The sequence below is a fragment of the Falco cherrug genome, chromosome 1, assembly GCF_023634085.1.
Source record: "Falco cherrug isolate bFalChe1 chromosome 1, bFalChe1.pri, whole genome shotgun sequence".
NCBI classification, from domain to species: domain Eukaryota; kingdom Metazoa; phylum Chordata; class Aves; order Falconiformes; family Falconidae; genus Falco; species Falco cherrug.
Genome location: NC_073697.1, coordinates 58,077,068 through 58,090,158, shown reverse-complemented (window position 1 = coordinate 58,090,158; position 13,091 = coordinate 58,077,068). Strand labels below are relative to the sequence as shown.

The following is a 13,091-nucleotide window of genomic DNA, read 5'->3' as shown; positions in this document are numbered from 1 at the left end:
TGTTCAGATGTAGAATATATGTAGTCTGTATTTTATACTGGGATTTAAAATTTTATGGACTTCTAGAATAAGAATATGATTTCACTTATTTTGAGAAAATGTCTCTACTTGTTTATATAATAAAGGATTTTTCAGGGAGTCAAGAATACTGCTTAATTCTTGTGACTTGAATAGCTCACTGGTTAACAAGCTGAGTAAAGCATTCAGACGGTTGGAAAAGATCCTCCTGAGGTTTCTTTATGGTTAACCTACCCCTATCCCTTCCCCCCATCTGACACCCCAATATGCTTCAAATGAGGACAAAGAAATAATGGAATTGATAGTATCTTGGTTTTCTGGAATAGTGAGTAATAGATATGTTATGGCACAAGCATGGCTTCTATTGAAACCTCTTATTTGAAAGATGCGGGAGATAATTAATACATGGCATCACTGAGCAGCAGGGTAACTCTCCTCTTCCAGCCAGTGTTTTGGGGATGGGCTTGCTCCCAGCTGCCTCCTGGCAGGGAGTTAATAGCTGTTTTATGCTGCCTTTCTCAGTCATTCTGCTCTCCAAACCTGGGGCATTGATGAGTTCTGTTAAAGTTTAAGTTTAAGGAAGCCTGGAGTATTTAAGTTTCATACCTGTTAAAGTCATCCTTCTATAATGGTTTCTATTGCCACTGTTTCATGGATAGTTTTACAACTCATGGGTTTTATGAAAGAGAGCAGTTGATAGGGGAGTTATGCTGAAAGTACATATAGCTTGAGATCTAGACCAGTCAAATGTATTAAAAGTAGAGGAGAATATCTAAAAGGCTCTTATATTTGTTTGTATAATAATGAAAGCGGCATGTTTTTGAAGGTTACATACTTCCTCAGTTTAGGAGGTTTACTTCTATCTGTCATCTGTAATGTAAAGGTATGTATACTTGAGCAATACATATGGCAGCATTCAGGGAAATCCTAAAGTATCTGCTGTTTTCTCAATGGTATTATATGGGTTATCTGTATAAATATAGCATTCTCTGATCCTCGCGAATTTTGAAACACTTTGTCTGCTTAAATCTATCATAATAATTAACTTAGTGTGCCATATTTACACTAATTGTCCTAGATGGAAATGGTACCTAAAGTTGCTACTTTGTAAAATTACATGATGAATGGTTTTTAACATTAAAAACCAGTTTGAAGGGATGGTTATAATTCTAGGATTTTTAGATTGCTTTATCATGCTAAACTATTTTTCTTACTTTTTTTCAGTTGATAAGCTCTATGAGCTCAGTAGCAGAGCACTGTCTCCCCTCCTTATTACGCACCTTGTTTGACTGGTACAGGCGCCAAAATGGAACAGAAGATGAATCTTATGAATATAGACCTCGGTCTAGCACAAAATCAAAGGGGTAAGAGTTTTCCTTGGAAAAGTCTGTTTGATTTTTCTGTGCTTTCTTCTAAGAATATGCGCTTTGTACTTTTTTGACAAGTATTTTGTATTTGGAACCGTCATTACCTAAATCTGTATAGAAAGAGCATGGGCTTCTTTGAGATAGTGTGTTTAACTTGCGTAGATGATACGCATGAAGTGACTTAATGATTTTGGGGTTGATACACAGAAGGAAGTTGGCCACTGGTAATTACAAGCTAGTTTGCCCCTTTTTGAATTGTTTTTGTTATTGGAAGGCCCTTTCAGGAGAGGGGCAAGATGTCAGTGCTGCACCAAACCCCGAAGTCTTTCTAACCATCATTTTATATGCGTGTAGCAGTGATTGCTTGGAAGGTGTGCATGCATACCTCTTCTCCACAATATTTGTGTTCAATCTTGTGTATGATACACGTGTTCTTGTTTTCTTATTTTAGGGACGACCAACAACGTGAAAGAGATTATCTACTTGAAAGGAGGGACTTAGCTGTAGATTTCATTTTTTGTTTAGTTTTAATAGAGGTTCTAAAACAGGTAAGCTCTTTTATTTTGACAAACTTCTTTTAATCTTTTGCTTTTAATGTCACTTTTGATCATATACTTTAAATTTTTATATGGAGCATATATATGATGAGCGTATACAAGGCTGTAATTATACTCTGAGTTGCATAAAGCCTTTGGCTTCTCCTGTCTTTTCTTTACATGCCTGCATATCTCAGTTCATGTGTCTTGGATCCACTAAGGCAAAGCTGCTAATGTACTGCAAAAACCAAAACTTTAAAAAAAACCCTGTTTTTATTCAGTACCTTTTTGTCTGCAGTTTTGTAATACAACGTGAAATCATAAAGTGACAAGATTAGTATGTCACTTAAACTTAGAAAGGGTATGTAATTTTGCTTGGCCTTATAGTGTAGTGCTAGATGATGTCACATGGAATTTCTGTTAATACTCTGTAATGCAAATTAATATTTGCATTGGTGTATGGACAAGAGGGTAGAGTTTGGCTTCAGCAGCATCATTTTTCTTGCATTTTTGAGAGGAAAAATTACTGTAAGAAACGGTATGAAACATGAGGAAGACGAGCAAATGTCACATTTCAAATACTAAAGTAGTTTGTCCTTTAGGTACGTGAAGATTAAATGTCTTTCTATACCAAGTCAGGCAAGGGCTATGGTTTAGTTTGCAAATAATTTGTAGGAGGTTTTGGTTTATGTGGTTGTATATGGTACATATGTGATACAGGGAAAAAATGAAAAAAATAAACCAAAAGAGCTGCCTGTCCTGCCCTGAGACACTAGCCAATCGTCCAAAGTGATATTTCTATAATGCATGCACATATATGCAGACAACAGTATTAAAGCCATCAAACTCTTATTTGTTAGTGTTTTACAGAAAATCTTTAGTTCATGCTCTCTCCTTGCCTAAATTTTCTATCGGTGCAAAATAAAAGGGGAAAATAGAATACATTGTTTAGGATTGCAAAGTTGTATGGGTAGCTTCTGTTTTTTGAACTGGTACTAGTTTTTCTGCTGAGTATAAGAGTGCACGTTGCTAGTGATTCAGATGTCAGGAGAGATGCTGAAGTTTTGATCTTGAAGAGAGGCTCTTGGTGAGCCTCTCTCATGCTTGTACTCCAGACAAGATAGGTATTTTCGTGATATGAATTTTTCCTCTGCTAAAGACCTGCAATGGGCCACTGAACATAGATACACCACATAAAGAAGCCTTGGGTCAATTTAGTATTAAAAGTTATCTAAGGGAGGGTTTGTATTTTCTGCCTGTAATGTTTCTGCAATTAGGTAGTCGAAGTGCAGAAATGATGGCTTTTAATCAATAAACATATTTACACTCACATTACATCCATATGCCTGTCATCCTGGGAGCCCTGTCATTGTTTAATTCTTAGAAACTGGTTTTAGAGGGTGCAAAGGGCATGATCCAGCTGTTTCTGTAGTATCCACAGAGCAGCTGGAGAGAGGGTGACAGACACGACCTATGTAGGAACAAAAATCTTTTGCTTAAATGGCTACATATTACTTATTGTATGAATATGCATGTAAGTAGTCAGTTCCAATAATTGGATGTTCTTGGAGAAACAGCTTTCTTATTGCTTTAGAATTTCATACTTTTCTGCATCAAGTGCTTCATTTTCTGTAGCCAAGACAGTAATCTTCTAATAAGATTTTTTTACTAAATCATGATCAGTCTAAAGCAATAATGTTTAGTAGGGTTATCCTAGTCCCCACCTAAATTGTTTTGAAATTTTAAAGTTATTATGACTTCATAATTACATATAGTGCTTTTTTAAAAGAATATATTTGATTTTTTTAATAAATGTTTCCTTTTCAAACTGAGAAAAGTGGTGATGTCAAAGAGAACCTCGGTAAAAAAGAGCCTTCTAATCAATGCTTGGTTTTGGTTTCTCACCACATTGTTACTTATTGCTAGGGAGATTTTTATGTGTTTTGGCTGCTTTCATCTGAAAAAGTCTAAAATGGAAATGATAATCTCTTCTACGTTCTTATTTTTTTTGTTTGTCTTCCTTTATACTGAGATTAATAGCATTTTGAGGTTAAATCTGTAACAGTAATACCACACAAGGTAGAAAGTGAAAAGATGCATAGTTAATGTAGTCTGATAAATTTTGAGGACGAATTAATAGTGTTTACATTACTGTTGTTTATATTATTATTCATTTAATCCCTGAAAGCCAGTATGCAAAATATTTAAGAGAATGCCAATGCAAATTGTCTAAATGTTCATATATTGCAGAATTAACTTGGTATCATTGCCAACAGAAGATGTGTCCTTTGACACTAGTGTTCTACAGGGCCTCTCACAGTACTGTTTTATTTATTTACTTCATACGTACATAGGTGTATATATATACATGCATAGTTACATATAGTTCAATGATACCTGCATTTCAGATACCTGTTCATCCAGTGCCAGATCCTTTAGTACATGAAGTTCTAAACTTGGCTTTTAAGCACTTTAAACATAAGGAAGGGTAAGTTTCTTTTGTGTACTTTAAAATATTTTGTGTGTATTACCAGCCTGTGGTTGTGATTGTTCTCCTTTGCCTCACCTGTAACATGTTGTTGATAATAGTGTAAATGAACCCTGGTATCTTTAAACTGAAAACATATCTTGAAATACAGCTGTGTTCAATATAATGCTGAGTTTATTTTGCTTAGAAGATACAAAATGATTTGCATAGCCAGCCAGAAAAGTCCAAGTTTGGATAACTAGTAAATTTCCTACACAGAATATGCCTCCTGTGTCCACTCAAGGAAACAACATCTCTTTAAATGTCACCCGTGCATTTTATGCATGACTCACGTTGGTTTTATGGTGATAATCCACCTTGCTATGGAACAGACTTCTTGTTTGTAATTGAGAACATGTGTGGTGTTTAGAAGAATAAAGTTGTATTTAACACTTTCTTTTGTTCTTTTCTTTTGCTTTTCCTTTTTTTTTCCTTTTTCTCTTTAGGTATTCAGGAACCAACACTGGGAATGTGCATATTATTGCAGATTTATATGCAGAAGTGACAGGGGTTCTTGCTCAATCAAAGTAAGTTCAGTTTCTGACTCTTCTTGCATTTTGGGAAGAATCACTCTAGACCTAAAGACTATTCAATATTGGAGCATGTATTAATGACCCCAGTAACTAACCCCTTAAGTGTCAGTGTCCAGTGTACTCAGGTGTAGCCTGCTTGTCTGTCTCGTATTCTGGCACAGTACATTTGTACAAATCAAGAAATACTCTGTAGTGCAATACTGAATTGCTTTGCTGTCAAGTTGCTTGTACGTGCAGGGAAAGGAGGCCTGGTATCAGTCAATAGTTGTTGTTCAGTTAATGAGAATATTCTAATGTGCTGGTCATCATAGGCACTCTTAAATGCCTGGATTTTAAGTATCGGCGTTCATCTTGCTCGTGTTTCTTTTACTGTAGGTGGTGTTTTCATTAACAGCCTAAGGAAACTGATTCAAATAGACATCATATAAAAGTAACTAAAAATTCAAATAATTGCCACGTATATCCCTGGTTTAGGTTTCAAGCTGTTAGGAAGAAATTTGTCACTGAATTAAAGGAACTGAGACAAAAAGAACAGAGTCCTCATGTGGTACAAAGTATCATCAGTTTGATTATGGGAATGAAGTTTTTTCGAGTAAAAATGTATCCTGTGGAGGATTTTGAAGCATCATTTCAGTTCATGCAGGTAAATTACTATTACAGAAAAGTGAAACTAGTATGATTTTGATTGTTTAACTCATGAAGCTACAATGATGCCTGTAATGATCAGTTGCTCACTCTAAATATTAAGAGTGTCATCCTTCGTCCTTTTCTGTTCAGTTTGTAAGTTCTCAGAGATATGAATCACTTGTTTCTCTACACTTCATGAGTACCTAGCATAATGAGAACCTATTCTCAATTGTCTCAGTAATATGGCAAACCTGTAATATATTAACTTATTCAAGATTCAATGAAAATGGATAGCAATCAAATAATTGTCTTTATGAAAGGAGTGGGTTAAAGGAAAAAAATTACTTGATATATCTTTTTTTAACAGCTGAGATGCCAAGAAATGATTTTGTTTGAAAAAACACTTCAGTTAATTTTCAGAGACTTAAAATCTCTTTGCTTCTCTTGTTCATGGATTAAAAGTTGTCCTGATGAATAACTTGCCCATTCCACAGTAACTGAAGTTATTGCAACTTGGTCACAAATTTTATAGGAACTATTGAATAGCCATTGACATTGATTTCAATGCTGAAAAAGCTAACATACACGTTGGTGCTTTAGATTGTGTCCAGAGTTGACAATTTGGTATACTGGAGTGTGCAAACATGTGTATGAATTATTTATTTTTCTGTAAGATTTTCTTTGCATCAAAGTATTCTTGAAAATGAGTATATAAAAATTAAAAAAATGTTTTATAATAATTTCAAGAGAGATAAGGTTTTATTTTTTAAAACTTCAGAATTATCTGAGGAAAATGTGCATACTTATATTATTTTATATTCTGAGTACTCTTCATATTCCAAGTAGGAAGTAAGTAGCTCTCTGGTATTACAAATGTTCTCCTTTCGATTTCTTTTTAATTGCTGGGGAAACAGGTTTTTAAGTTTCTAATATTTTGTAAAGTTGGCATTGTCAAGGAATATAAGACTAACAAACACATTGCATGTTTTAAATTCAAACTGGCAATTAATGCAATACTGCTGGTGGTTTTTATGCCATAGTGACACTTGTCTTCTTTCTAAATGTTTTTCTAATGCTTCCTTACAAAGGAATGTGCTCAATACTTCCTGGAAGTAAAAGATAAAGATATAAAGCATGCACTTGCTGGTTTGTTTGTGGAAATTCTCATCCCTGTGGCTGCTGTAAGTATTGGGTTTTTTTCTTCCCCACTATTCCTCTCACTTTCAATTAGGCTTTCATTGCTGAAATGACTTCCATTAATGTTCAAAATGTTATGTTTTTACAGATTGAAAGAGACTATTAAGTAAATTCCAAGTAGCTACATAATCTTTCAAAGGGGAATGTGCCAGTGTAATTTGTCTATTAGCTAGTTTCTAGTCTTTTTTCAGAACTGCTTATAATTGTCTGTTTTCTAGACCCTTTTATCAACACTGTTGATAAAGGCACTGTTGTCATTTTATACTTGCTCTGAAAACTTGAAATTTCCTTGGTTCAGTATTTGTTCTCTTAAGGGTCCCATTGTCTTTTCTTTATGAGCTGAAACTTCTTAAGTTCTTTCTAGAATAAACTGAGATATGTAACATTTTTACAGTTAGGAGAGTTTTTACAGATAAGGTAGTGTGTGAACTCCTATGCAAGGAGGAGGAATGTAGCTTTTGGCTATTTAAATAAAAATTGTTTCTAAAGGTGAGTGTCCACTAGGTGTAATCCTTCAAGTGGAAGAGCAGTCAGTCATCTCCCTCCGGTATGTGTTTTAAATCTAAAGGAAGAAATTTTACTCAGCAGCCATGAACAAGAAAAAAAAACCCTCGATATCATCAGTCTTGGATGTACAGTGCCTGTAACGCTGCTTGTGAGAACACTTTTAGCCAGGACAGGTTCTCCCCCTTCTTCCCAGGCTACTTTGCTCAGTTGTGTACAGCTTGGTCAGCAGGTCAACAAGAAGTTGTGACAGCTGGGTGTACCTCAAGCTGACCATTTACCATGAACTCAAAGTTTCATTGTAGCAGATGGATACTTGCTGTGTTTGTTGTCTAAAATGATAATTGTATTAGCAGATGCTAGGCCATGGTGTGTTTGGCACACTGTCCTGAAAAATGGCAGATCATGGCTCCATGTTACAACTGATCGTAGGGGCATATCTTGCAATATGTGGAGACCTGGGATGCGTGGATCCTGTTTTGTGGAACGGGATCTACAAAGATGAGCATGCTGGGTGGGGGTCCTGCCTAAGCAAGCTCATAGGAATGGAAACATAAAACCTTCTGAACTCTGCTTCCTCTTTAAAATGATCTGCCTTGCCCTGAGCTATGGGGAAATGCTTCTCTCCCTTCACTGGTCTTAACCTTGTGTTTGGTTTGTTGTTTTTTTTTTTGTTTGTTTGTTTTTTTTTGTTTTTTTTTTTTTTAAATGGGACAGGAGACAATCTTTCTTCTTAAGGCATGACCACAAAGAGGTGGTGTTAGCAGTAGCTCTTTATTGACTGAAGTCTTGATCTTACTTGGGCTTATATTCTTCTAGAGAACAATTTCTTGTCCTTCTGAAAAGTGAATGCATTTATTGTTTTGAACTCCATAGTTGCTCAGCATTTGGAGTGGGGGTACATGGTGAAAGTACTTTGCATTTAGGTAAATACAAATACTAGTTTGCAAAATCATAATTTAAATAATAGTGAAAACAGCATGCCCAGTAATGAGGGAGAAGCAGCATTTGGGAATTGGGATTATTCGTTGGTAACCATGGCAGCACTCACACCGCTGTGCAGAGTGTGTGTGGTGTTTTATGGATTGCTTCCTACCAGCACAGCCTGAATCAGTGCTTTAAGCGATTGGTGAGGGAGGGAGGCTTGATCTTTCTTTCAGAGTCATTGAGTCTAATCATTTCATACAAATGAGGCTTCTTAAATAGAATTGGAGAGCACCATCCTAGACTGAGATGCAGCTGAGAGGGTTAGTCCTTCTCCTGGAAGATGTGAGAGGCAAGTTTGAATCTTTTTGAAGCAGATGAAGGAAATTAATCTGGATTCTTCTGTATCTTGGATACAGAAAATTGCTTACGTGAGGAAGCTGTTAGGTTGCAGCATTGTAACTTCTTTACTGTATTCTCTTGCTTAGTCATTCAGGCATTTTAAAAAACTTGACCTGGTTTAGACCCTGCAGGTATGACAGATAACAGCATATTTTACAGCGAGGAAGTTAAGACTGATCTGTAAACCCAAGGTTATATCCCAAAGCAACAGTGTGGTGCTGGCAACAATGAATTTCTCATGGAGCTAGTAGGGTACTGATCAACCCATAGCTTAAGAATAGCAAAAGATAAATAATTTGGAGGTATGTAGGAAGTAACTTAAAACATAATTACTCTCACAGGTTGCTTTTTTTTGGATTTGTATATGTTACATAGATATTGAATGCTATTTTTCATGCTTCCTCATCATGTTTTCACAGTGTTCTTAGCAAGGTGGACATGTCATACCTTTTAATAACTTTGAATAATAAAAACTAACACCACCACCCCATATTATAGAGAAATTTTGACTATAGAGGATCTCTTCCAGAAAAGCCAACTCCCTCTCAAACACACCCCGATTTGACAAATAAAGCAGAAATACAGTATAAAGCCATTGAGAATAATGTTGGAATGGATAAATACAGGTTTGCAGAGGTTTTGACAAAGAAGGTAGCTGCCTGGTTTGTGGAGGGAAGGCTATTTTGTATGCAAGGACAGAGTGGGTAAAAAAGGTGTAGGGCTCAGTGTATTTGTTCCATTAATTCTGAAAGCTGATCAAAGACAACTTACATGGTTAATTGGCTGGTAATCCTGTGTATCATTTCCTAAGTTTTCAGTTTGCAGAACTGGAGCACATAAAAGGGGAGCATTAAAGAGGGGAACAACGAGAAAGTTATGGGCATTATTTTTTGAAAAATATGAAATTATGCTTATAAAGAGTTTCAGTGTATTTTTTATTTGTTAATTAGTTCCAAATACTTTTTCTTCTTCAAGCATGAGATACAGGCCACATTCTTAGAATAGTAGTTTTCTTAATGGGTTTTGTGTTTGTTGTGGTTTTGTGTTGGTTTTTTTCAACTGTATGGTTGTAGTGTATGACATGATTTCTTATGCTTCTGTTTATATTTCAGATACATACACTCAAATACTTACCTAAAGTGAGATTTAACTTTTGAGTGTTCTTGATTTCATGGACATCTTAATGTATATTTAAATTGCCTTCTATATAAACTTTTAAACCCATTTATGTATTTTTTTTAATAGGCTGTTAAAAATGAAGTGAATGTGCCATGTTTGAAAAATTTTGTGGAGATGCTTTATCAGACTACCTTTGAATTGAGTTCAAGAAAGAAGCATTCACTGGTATTTTAAAGAAATATTTCAACTTCTCCATTTTACTCATCTTAGACTTTTAAGCTAGTATATTTTATGAGGAAAAGCTAAGAGCTGTATTAATTTAAATATTAACTCCTCAGTTAGATTATGTTTAAGTTCACACTGTCTATGTGTGTTTGCTTTGATTTGTTTCTTTGTGCAAGATATGTACTCTGTTATCTCACTTGTGAGATTGTCTTGAAAACAATGCTTGGTTTTGGTTATTTTAGTGGGTTTTAGCACAGAGTTATTTAACCTAATGTCTCTTCTAAAAAGAACTTGTGTTCAGGGAATCTGTGTTATTTAGATGATGACAAATTAAAAGTTGGAAGTGTCAGACAAGACTTCCTCAGCAGAATAATGGCCTGTTAATAGCCCTGCTCTGCCTGTTTTTTCCCCTCCTCATACACTTTTTTTTTTTCTTTTTCTAATATTTTTTATTATCTCTTTCAGATATAAATTATCTGTGGGTTTTTTTCCTGTAAGACTAGTTTTTCCCCTAAACCAGCATCTTAGCAAGGTTTTAAATATCTTATTAATGCAGTACTTGGTAATTATTGATGACCGTGGCAGCCATGTTTCAAGTTGATTCACTCCACTTTGCTGGAAATGTAGACCTAAGTTTTGCATTACAATTGGTATATTCAGTAAATGCAAGTGAATTTAAAATGATTTATTCTCACTTTCATGTTAGTGACAAGCTTTACTTTCCAGTATTCTGAGCGTATAAAGCACACGTCATCGTACATGGTTAAACTCCTTCTGTAAGAAGAACATAAAGTAGTTGATGTTAGTATTCACCATGTAATTTTATTTATGAAGTCAGAAACATTGTTACATTAAGTTTACAATTTAATTTTTAAAATTTTGCTTCATAACAAGATAATCTGCAGTCAGATTTGAAATTTATCGCCATTGTTCATTCTGCTGAAATATGTGGTGTTCAAACAAATCTTATGCTATTAAAGCAAAGAAAAGTCATGCTAGTCAGCATATTCACAGACTATTAAATGGTGCTTCATTCTTTCCTAAAGCAGACCTTGCGTAGAAGCAACATTTCTGACAACCTAAAGCCTGCCTCGGTTTTTACTGAGTTGTTGATGTTTTTCCTGAATATTCTGCTTAGTGATGGTTCCCTCTCCCAGCACGTAGGACCCCATGAATTGGGTCGTGTGGTCGCAGGGAAAGAGTGGATATTGTATGAAGGGTGATATTTGAGATCAGGCCTTGCTAGGGAGTGAGCTTCACCATGGTCCTGCTGCCACAGTCTTACACCATGAGCTCTTATAGCACGTGGGTTATACCTAGGACACCATGCCTGGCACACGTGTCCTAGTGCAGGGGAAGGCTGCCGTTCAATGCTAAAATGAGAGTGAGAAACAAGGACCGACTGTGTCTCATTCTCAATGTACAAGACTTGATAGGTCTGCAAAGAGCAATTTGATCAATTCTTTTTCCCCCTGCTCATAGGCTTTGTATCCATTGATCACCTGCCTGTTGTGTGTCAGTCAGAAACAGTTTTTTTTAAATAACTGGCACGTTTTCCTGCAGAACTGTTTGTCCCATCTAAAGGTAAGAATCCTTTTTAATTCAGGAACTGTTGCAAATTGATAGCATTTATTCCAATATGTTTTTAGCATTTTCATGCCAAATAAACAGTGAATATTTGGCTGTTTAAAAGGACACTGCGAACTATTTTCCTAAAAAAAAAAAAAAAAAAACCAAAAACCAAACCAAATGTCTTAAGTCTCCGTTAATGTTAAACTTACTACTAAGTTTTTGTAATGCTATGTAAAGCTGGAAATAAATGTGCCCCCCCCGGGGACTATCAGTTTTATTAAGTAAAATCTGTAGAACTATCTGCTAATAAATGCTATTTATGCCAAATAAAGTACAAACTGTAATTCTTCATGTGCAAATTATATGTAAGAAAATAAGTGGTTTGTCTGCTCCTCTAAGTAGAATGTGTATAGTAAATGCAAAATTTCTCTTTCTTGTTCCCTTACCAAAGAAATAGAAAATTAATTGGGAGTCCAGAAAAGATTATATCTACAGCCTGTGATATGTATTTTCCAAATAAAAATTACAGTGTCCCTTTAACTCATGGCTTCAGTTGATAGCATTGTAAACATGAGTTGGTTGATAAAGAGATCAAGATACTTAAAAATTAGGGATTTGTTTTAGTGACTTTATCATAGCATTAATTGTTGTACATGGTTTTTCCTTAATTTTGATTAACATAGTTAATGATTTTCCCTAATGTATAATTTTAATAAATTCTTTGATCCACTTTCACAATATTCATTCTGGTTAGGTAAGAGTGAAAATTCCGAAGCTTATTAATAAAATATGTAAACCAGCATGAAGTCAAAAGCAAACAGGTTTAGCTGCTTGGATTGTTTTTTTAAGGGTCATTTTGTTTTCATCTTCCACACTTTTCTGTTGCTTGTTGGGTTTTTGTATATTTATCATCTAACATTGCAGTTCTTTTGCAATATTTGCCGCAATTTTTGTTCTGTTGTTTATTTTGCTTATGGAGGCTGCTTTTGCTTTTGTTTTTATGAAGCTTTTTAAAAAATTCTTACAATCCAGGAGTTGCATTTTTCTGGCATAATGTCCATTGGCTGATAATGGATGTATTAAAACTATAAACGCCAGTAAGTTTAACTGGTAGTTGCTGAGCATGCATTTTATATTTTACTTAGTTTTGTTAACCACTAACAGCTTAACACATTTACTGTAAGGCTCTATTCAGCAGAAATTCTACATATGAATTTCTGCAATTCAGAATTTGCAGTGTTATGATGCTGTGCCATCAATGGGTTATTTAGGATATTTTATGGCATGGTTTAATTTGGCCCACCAAATATTATTTGGATTTTTGGGTGTCTACTGTGTTCAGAAATTCATGGAGTTTAATTTTGAAAAATACACCCCCACTGTTCTCACGTGTCTTACGAATTAATGTGTTCCTGTATTTCTGAAGCTAATTAAATGCATGCACTCTGTAATAAGTAATCTCATTAATTTATAAATCTGAATTTCACAGCAGTTTAGTCTTTTAGATTTCCCCTTCCTCATTATATTTCCTGATTTTTCT

The 13,091-nt window shown here is 35.0% G+C and overlaps 1 protein-coding gene across 11 annotated transcripts in view; it reads left to right on the top strand.

Annotated features, from left to right (window-relative positions):
- Window positions 1-13,091, top strand: part of FRYL (FRY like transcription coactivator) — a 185,837-nt gene that overhangs the window by 85,291 nt on the left and 87,455 nt on the right. For all 11 annotated transcript variants that reach the window (XM_055715557.1, XM_055715549.1, XM_027797290.2 and 8 more), the window contains 8 exons: window positions 1,243-1,382; window positions 1,837-1,933; window positions 4,330-4,409; window positions 4,895-4,975; window positions 5,456-5,624; window positions 6,697-6,789; window positions 9,881-9,979; window positions 11,462-11,563. In XM_055715557.1, the coding sequence (XP_055571532.1) occupies window positions 1,243-1,382; window positions 1,837-1,933; window positions 4,330-4,409; window positions 4,895-4,975; window positions 5,456-5,624; window positions 6,697-6,789; window positions 9,881-9,979; window positions 11,462-11,563 (861 nt within the window). The remainder of the gene's footprint in view (window positions 1-1,242; window positions 1,383-1,836; window positions 1,934-4,329; window positions 4,410-4,894; window positions 4,976-5,455; window positions 5,625-6,696; window positions 6,790-9,880; window positions 9,980-11,461; window positions 11,564-13,091) is intronic.